Consider the following 9442-nt stretch of genomic DNA (forward strand, 5'->3'; position numbering starts at 1 on the left):
TAAAATAAAAAAGAAATTACAAACGTTGAAGACATCTCTTAAAATTGTTTAAACTTTGTGAAAATATGTCAAAATCGATACTAGAACAGACATCATTGTAATAGCGGCACATCCTGTGCAGTGGATTATTTTGTGATACATTTTTATTTGATGGTGGTATAGTGACTACTCGAGGGCGACGCATATATCGCCATACATATTTACACATATATTACAGTTAAATTACATAATTAACATTTTTATTATCTATTTCAGAGCGGACGTTATTCAAACTCTGACAATGGTGTTGGTGAGCGGTGCGTTCATAATTCAGGCAACTGTAAAGTCGGGTGGTCCTGTGAAAGTGGTACATGATAATCTGGATGGAGGCAGATTGCAATTCATGAAGTACGTAACGTATTAAATACCTTAGAACTCAATTTACATCGAAGGAGCGAATTATTGTAACCATAGCACAATAAACTTATGTCCATTATATAATGTATGGTGTTGGATCATGGTAAAAATTTCATTTTGAAAAAAATAATATTTTTCCTGTATTTGTCTACATTTTACATTGACAGCTGTCAAAACGAAGAAGCCATTATAAAGATATCTTCACAAAACTACATTTTACAGGAGAAGGTTTTAATGTTATTACCTTAGAATAATAACGCATAGAATGTTAGTTTCATACCAAACGAACTGTCACAAGTGAGGCAAAAATCAAATTCATGTAGGCTAGTTTTAGTAGTAGGTTAATTTTCGGTTTTAGTGAATATTTATATAAAATAGCAATCTGTTTTATGTTTGTCTGACGTATTTTTACACTCATTTACCGCACATTTCGTCATTTTTAGCTAAAATTCTTGATCTTTTCGCGGTGCAAGTTGACCTTGAGCACTGAAGGCCCGCCCGCTCGCGTAAGCCCTTTTGGCGCGCTTCAATTTGCCTCACTTAGCGTGCGGGAACTAGGTTTCTATGCGTTATTATTCTAAGGTTATTACTTTGTTATTTCAATTGCTACGACTTTAGTTTTTACACAGTAAGCATTAATTTATGTTGGCTACAAAGTAAATCTTTTTATATAACTTGCCACGTCATTTCGCGGATCTGGTTTGGCCGCGAACTAAATAAGTTACGTGGTATTGAAATCAGACGCATGTTGTTTATTCACCGATTTCTGGCTTTCTGTTAGTCAATCGCAACTGGCGTTAAGAGGCGGTTTCCAAGCATATAACTACGTGCATTAGCATGCAAAATTCAAATTGGCTACATGTTTCAGATACCCAGAATTATCCATGAAATTGCATTATCCCCAACGCAATTGTTCTCTTTTTTCATTGTTGTCCAATCATTTTAAATCTTATTTTTTCTAAATGTAACTCACGCTAAATATAATTTCAAATGATATTTCTAAACGAAGAACCATAATACGAGCCATCGAATTATATTTTTCCGAATTTTTTCCGGAAAAAATTCCATTATTTGAAATTTTTCACAAAATTAGTGGTACCAACTAAATGCGAGTCAAAAACAACAGAACGTCCGGCTTTCGAAGAATTATTGCGCAGTGTCCGAATTCTCGTAGCTACCGTATCGTATCTAGTTTGTACATTACGAGGTGACGTAAATTGAGCCGTAGGGATCATACTTTTAAGGTCCAATCATCATAATAATATTATCCTCATGAATACGCCACGGCAGATTAGACGTTATTCTTCTACATGTTGTGATTTATCACTTATTATAAGAAATTTCAAAACGAATTAAATATTTGACGTACGTCATTTTAGAAATAACTTAAAGCTAAATGCCTAAACTTCTACGGAAGTGCAGTTTTACTTCATTATTTAACTCCTATAATATAATAATGTATTATTATACAACATCTTTAGCTGTTTCATGCTACGGCTTCGGATGGACGTAGACTAACCTGTTTGTTACAAATAATTGGATCAACAAATCGATACCGCAATGCAAACTACGCCAACTTTATTTTTAGGTAATTTTCTGTTATTTTTGTAAACAGCCATATTTATTTATTAACATTATGCTCACCGAATTTTGTAATAAAAAAAGAAACAAAAGTAAAATTGGGAAAAAAATTAAAAAAAAAAACGAATTTTGTGGATAAACAATAAAGAAACAAAAAAACAAAATAAAAACAGAATAGGCAAAAAATTGTGTTCATTGAATTATTGATACTTAATTATGAATATGAGAAATTATATAAATAATATACTAAAATAATACTGTTAAAGAGTAATAAAGAGACATTGCAATCAAGCCTAGTGGCATGCTTTGGAGGCCGGTAACCGCCAATGAATAGAACAGAATCATTTATTTCATAATATTACAATTCGATATGTCAAGGGATAACATGATCGTCATTAATGTATATAATAATTTTACTGTTAATATAAAATAATTAAAAGAAAAATAAAGAAAAATACGAACTACCACAATAAAAATAAAAATTTAAATACTTTTAAAATATAAACGTCCACAATTAAAATATAATTACATTTTTTTTAAAAGAAATTCCTCTATACTATACAATTTATTATCCAATAAAAGGTCTTTCAGTCGGGAACAAAACACTTCGTCATTTGTAACACTTTTTAGACTTGTGGGTAGGTGTTCGTAAAATCGGGGCCCGATTACTCGCTATAATAATAAATTAAAAAATCCCTATTTCATATTGATTTTGACAAATGTTTAAATCGTCAAATCAGAAATTCAGAAGACCTGGAACCCTCCTTAAGAAAATCGGTAGGATTTTATTTTAATGTGCACTTTTGGCTGTAATCTCACTAATATGAAACGACGACGGTACAAGTTTGTTCGAAAATGTCTTTTCCCGGAACAGATTCAAGTTCCGGGGAAACATAAATGCTGGTAGTGTAGTTTTTAATCCCAAGTTCATAACATCCAAATATTACGGCCCATTGAGTTTGAAATCGAACCCACTGTCTATGTTCCAGGTTTACATGGGATCCAACAGTTCGTGTGGACACAACATCAGCCTTAATTGGGCAGCTTTTCATGTCTGTTTCCATCTACGGTTGCCAACAGACTTTTGTCCAACGCTATTGCTCCATGTCAAGTGAATCCAGAGTCCGGAAAACGTTATTGGCCAATGTTCCCGCAGTGGCCATACTGTTCAGTTTATCATGGATTGTTGGGATGGCAATTTACTCTCTTTACAAAAACTGTGACCCATATTTGGCTGGAAATATTGCAGCTCCAGATGAAGTCTTAGCTTTCTATGTGCAAGATCAGTTTACTTTTCTACCTGGGATGCTTGGTTTGTTCCTGGGAAGCATCTTTAATGGTGCTTTGAGGTAATTGACAAATTTATTTCAATTAACACGTCCCCTGTGTAACATAAATGTGAATGGATATGATCCCGAAGAGTCCGTGTGTCTGAAACAACACATTGTTACTAAATATAATGAATGTCAGAAACATACGCAAATGTGTACTTGAGCAGAATTTACCCAGAGGCATTATATTGCCAAGTGAATGTGATCCTGACAACTACTTGTTTGATACAAAGACTTCTCTAAGTGATGCATAAAATAAAAAGCGGAAATTATTGTTTTAGCTTCATGGTATCCAACGTAAACTCTCTGGCGACGGTAACGTGGGAAGACTTCGCCTCTGCTATTCCAGTTTTTAAAGGAATCGACGACAAAAAGCAGTTGATGTTTATCAAAGTCATCGGCGTTTTCTATTGTAAGTTAGTTTTTCAAAGTATTTTAAAATATTTTACAAAATTTTACGTTAATGAACTAAACTTAAAAAAAAAACCCGAAATTAGTATAAATACAACCGAACGTATACCATAAACTAGTGACAGGATGAACAGTTGAACGCCTGGTGGTAATCGACACGCCTGCCCAGAACAGTTACAGTGCACATAATGCTTTAAATCGTAGGGATCTGAGAGGCATTTTGTTGGTAAGTCCCATGTGCTTGTGGTTTTACCAGCATTCTTACCTTTTCAAACCGAAACGCAGTATTACTAATTGGCGGCAGAATTAATATATATATAATAATTAATCCCTTGACGAACACTTTCATATAGAGCCCTACTGGTTCTAAAAGGGTTTTCATATCTTTAATTTTTCTATTTAATTTTTTCAGCATTATTAATAATGACAATGTCATTAGGCGTTGGTATGGTTGGCGGGGTGGTTGAAGTTGCTCTCTTAGTCACATCGGCGACATCAGGGGCTCTGCTGGGCGTCTTCCTCTTGGCTGCCCTGTTCCCAATAGCCAACGGTAAAGGAGCCATATGTGGGATGATCACATCACACATGATCGCCAGTTGGCTAACCATTGGAAGGATCTTATATACCAATCAGAAGAATGCAATGTTACCTTTATCTGTTGAGGTAAGCAAATGCCGAAATTTCATGACCTAGATGTAAAGTAGTTGTACATTAATAACATTTGCACACGTAAACCATTACAACAATAAAAATCGGTTCTCGCTACTCAAAGTATATTGAGAGAAAAACGCCTTGCAAAATCAACCATTAAAGTAATTGCTCCTAAATTAATGTTAGGCGCTATTTATGAAAATGAATCTTCATGCGTGAACAGCCACCCTTCGAGGTGGATGATTTCTTCAAAATAAAATGGGACCACTATGGAATTACCCTCTTTCCAACAAAAAAAGAATCATGAAAATCGGTTCACAAATACAGGAGTTATCGCGTAACATACATACAAAAAAAAACATATAATCTAATTGCGAACCTCCTCCTTTTTTGAAGTCGGCTTATGACACAAGTATGGCAACTCTCCACACAAACGTAACAGCGTGGTTTGTATGTGTGAATACGCAAAGAGTCTGGTTTTTGCCAAAAAACAAAACTTTCCCGGGAAATCTGTGTCAAAATCTGTGTTAATATTTGACCACTGCATACAACATCGGGTTGTTTAAATGGCTAAAAATGGTTGGCAGAAAATAGTAGTTTATGTCACTATTACTTAATGAAAGGCAGTAAAGTACGACGAGTGTTTTTATGTCTAATTATGTACAGTTACATACACTGCTTTATCTACACACATATTATAAGCTCTCTGTGATGAGTTCAGGAACCGCATGTTACAACTGGCGAAATGGCGGCAAATAAAAACTTTTCTCATGCATGTCACACAACCGTAGTTTTTGTTTTTAATTCATAGACAAACTAGAATTGGCCCCAACTACCATATCGTTCAATATCAAGTAACGTGTGAAATTGTCAAAATTGTTTGCTATTGACATTTCATTTCGAATAAAACTTCATCTCGACTGATATTAGAATTGAGGTCGAATCAAATTCTTTTGTTTTTAGATGTGTTCGAAATTTGAATGTAATAATAAAATCGAATTTTTATTAATGAAGCAATAATAACATTTTCACTAAGAAATTTGTTCTAACGAAACAGTTTAACTTCATGCTGGTCGCAATTTGCGGTTTTGAACACATCATAGAGGGTTTATGATAATGTGCATAGATAAAAATTTTTTAACTTATATAAGCACAATATATTCGCTTTTTATAGTAACTTATTTATGTAAACATTTTGGAGTAATTTCCTTTCATATATAATAAGAAAAGCTTTTGACACACAGGTACAGAGATAGTTTGACTCGTATAAAACAAAGGCCTCCTTGGGCAATTCTTTTCGGCCTCATCACCAACTGCATCTAGCTATATGATTAGCAAACATAAAATGATTTTATTGTTGTTCCAGGGCTGTTCAAACGACACTGTAAACATTTTTAGTCCGAAACCTCTGCCTGTAGAAATGAACCAGACGCTATTCAATGTATCACCCATATTGCAAACAACGATGTCATCCCCAATTGAAAACTCGGAATCAATAACGTATGTTGATTTCTTATTGTTTTATTTTAATGGTGAATATTTATCATCGAGTATATAACCAGAAATAGAGACGAAATAAGGGCCATATATTCCTGGTAACATATTAGCGATACAGCTCTTATAAATATCAACTCCCGTTTGCACTGAAATATAGACAGGCCAACTACTGACCTGTGCGTATGTCTCCGTATCTTCCAAAAAATATTCTGTATATATTGTAATAAAGATAATATCTCTAACAATGCCGTGCTGTTCTATTCGGTGGTGTGGGAAAAACAGCAAAACATCTAATTACAAAACAAACGGAATCACATTTCATCGGTAATTAAATATTAAATATGTAATTTTGCAATTTTCGTCCATTATAGCAAAGCTCAAGTTAACTGGTCGATTTGAAGTGAAACAATTGACGACACCCGTCAATTGTTTTGAACTCGGGCTAGCCAATCGGAGCGCAGTTGTCACAGTAATGATATGGCAGAATAGTTTTCAAACAAATATAAATGACATTTGATCTCTATTCCTGGTTACATACTCGATGATATTTATGAACATTCTCGGAATACTGAATCGTTAAGAGTACTTTAAAACTATTAGGGATGCACATTACTATTTGATTGTGTATGAAGATCGATTCAACGATTAGCGATTTTTTGTATCGATTCATTAGGGGAATCGAATCGTCTATATCGTATTCATAATTTAAATAAAACAGTCTCTGTACATCTACTGAACCATAAGGCTAATCTTAATTTAAATTGGTCTGCAAGAAACAATAGTTCGGCAACATACCTCTTTCTGTCGCAATAATGTGAGCATTACGGTTTTGAACGGTAAGGGTACTGGTGAAATTATAGGCACGTGAGACTTGTCAACTTATGTCTCGGTGACGGGCGCAATGGCCCTTCAGATCATTGCGATTTAAAACTCTGAGTGGCACTGCAAGTGTTACGGACAGGCGTGTAGTTTACCATCAGGCGCACGACTTGTTCGTCCCGTCACTTGATATTATAAAAAAAAGTCTACGATATGCTAATTCTGTGCCATCTAATCGTCGTCTCTCATGGCTAATATCACTCTACATTTAAAGTCGTAAGCGACTGTCAGACTTATAATTGTTTTCAATATTCATTTTAAAACGATTTTTATGAGATAGATTCAAGAGTAAAAAAAATTGTGCATCGCTAATGACCATGTTCTTTTAAGAAGGATTAAAATGACAATCAGACATTAAAACAGTGGCAGTCGACAAATATTCTATCGACTTTTTAATGAATATTGGTTACGTTCGTGCAATGTAATTAAGATTTATAGAACGTAAAAATATACATCATCATGGAATTATAAAGACGTGTCTTTGTAGTTAATATATTTATTTTAATACTAATGGCTCAACTGTCAAAATAAGAAGGAAGGTGATAACACAATTATTAATCATTTGGAACGTTATTACGTCAATTATTCATACGTTTCTGCAAAATTCTCAAAAATTTGTCGCCTTTCACAATTTATCGATGAAGCTATCGACAATAACTACAACACTATTTAAATTTTTACGAGAAATGGCTACCCTGCAAACGTCATTTTAGTTCATCTCGGAAAAATACAATATCATTCCTTTGCATTAAGACTTTTAAACAATTTTGAGTTGAAAATAAATTGTTTTGAGAATTAAATATAACAATGTATTTTTTTTTCAGGTCCAGCATACTAATGACTATGTATTCAATATCCTACATGTGGTATGCAGTAATCGGGACAATTTCTTGCGTAATAATTGGTAATTTAATTGGTGCCTTAACTGCAAGTGAGAAAGATGCTTTCGACAAGCAATTGCTACATCCTCTTGCAGCAAGGATAGCTAGCAAACTACCTGGTCGTAAACGTACATATACTGTTGAGAAGAAGGAACCTTCAAAGGACTCTGAGAAGACTGAAGACACAACCGTAGAAGACCTAAACATCAACAACGATAAAACTCCTAGTTTTGTTAGTAACGAAAAATCCTTTGTGGAAGTGACTTCACCTGAAAAAAGTATGAGTAAATTGTGATTTAACTAGTATTAACATTAGTGTGGACTTTAAGTCTTCTTACGTTAAAAAAAAGATACTCATGTGACTGTGTAATTTGAAGCCTTGGCAAACTTTTTATAAGTAAACTATGAAAATCTCGTCCTCCAAGGGGTTTAATGCCTTATTAAGGTTTAATACCCTTTAATTCAAGTTTAATACCTCGGCATGTTAGAATTAAAGTACTATATTTTCTAGGGGCAACTCGAACAATAATGACTAAAGACGATACAGGTGTCACCATTTCAGGTGATAGTACCTAACCAGGCTATTGTCATAGTATAATAAGATAAATGTGGTAACTCTATACAAACGTGTGTCGCCAGTCACACACACAGAACAATAAATTTAGTAGAAGTGTTTAGTGGGTGTGGTACGTGTGTCAACAGTACGTGAAGTTCTACGTACTGAAGCTCAATCTGCGATATTCGTTTTTTACGTTATTGCCATGTCAATTGTTTCACGCAAAACCTCGTACATTCTAGAAGAAAATGCTTTATTTTGCTACTTTTTATATGTATATTATCTACGATGGTGTTTACTGTCATCGTTAAGGATTACTTTGTAATTTTAAATAATTTTTCACTTATCTATTTATCGTAATAAAGTTTTGTTACAAGAAACGAATGTTAAACCTTCTACCGCTGCAATATGGTCGTTTCTTTTTTGGGGAAGTAAGTAAACATCTCGAATTTTTCACGCTACTCGTAATTGATAATTGTTTGCCGTCGTTTTGCCACTGACTACTAGATGTCAGCACATTGAATGAAATTTCAATATAAACATCAAAACGTCGTAACTTGCAATAATACGTACTGAAGTTTCAACGTTACGCCAACAGGGTAAAGTTTAAATTGTAATAACAGTCCAGATTTGTTATATTTTTAAAATTAGAAACTACGTCCAATCATTCTGGTAGTAATCGAGGCTTAAGGCATTTCCACTGTTTTTTTTTCTTCCGTGATTGCACATATCATTATCATCAACCCGTTTGTACGTCCCACTGTTTTCCGAGGGTTGTGAACTTTCTTCAATGTGCAGGTTTCATCACGATGTGTTCTTTCACCGAAAAGCAGAGGTGTGAGCCCGGATTCGAACCCACGGCCTCTGCTTGAGAGGCGGTATATCAAACCATTAGGCTGCCACGGCTTGTATACATAATATTGAAAGGCGCGAGAGACGATTAGCGCAAACCTATGCAACGCGAATGCATCGCGACTTAGTACAATGTATGCGTTCGTATACGGCAGGCGGCAGACGCACACACATACAAGTCACGCTGTTGCGTTTGTTGTTTGGAGTTACCATACTTGTTTTATTATTCTACGCTAATTGTTTTCGATTATATCATAGTAAATACGTTATGGATAACGGCTTAATGTATTTTGATGAGATTGAATATGCTAGCGGTAATATTTTATATAATTTTAGCGGATAAAAAAGGCAATAGCTCTTAAAACTTTAAATATTAAGAAAAGAGATCTTTTGCATGTGCATTTTAA

The 9442-nt window shown here is 34.4% G+C and overlaps 1 protein-coding gene across 1 annotated transcript; it reads left to right on the forward strand.

Moving 5' to 3' along the window:
* Positions 1–255: 255 nt before the first annotated feature.
* Positions 256–7966, forward strand: LOC113240564 (sodium-coupled monocarboxylate transporter 1-like; the record flags this gene model as incomplete). Its single annotated transcript, XM_026477898.1, has 6 exons — positions 256–387; positions 2967–3326; positions 3590–3720; positions 4132–4382; positions 5737–5870; positions 7571–7966. Coding segments are annotated over 6 exons (1360 nt in total), but the record flags the coding sequence as incomplete, so codon positions are not given.
* Between the last annotated feature and the right edge of the window lie 1476 nt (positions 7967–9442).

Source organism: Hyposmocoma kahamanoa, unplaced genomic scaffold (assembly GCF_003589595.1).
Source record: "Hyposmocoma kahamanoa isolate Upper Pololo Valley unplaced genomic scaffold, ASM358959v1 156286, whole genome shotgun sequence".
Taxonomy (NCBI): Eukaryota; Metazoa; Arthropoda; class Insecta; order Lepidoptera; family Cosmopterigidae; genus Hyposmocoma; species Hyposmocoma kahamanoa.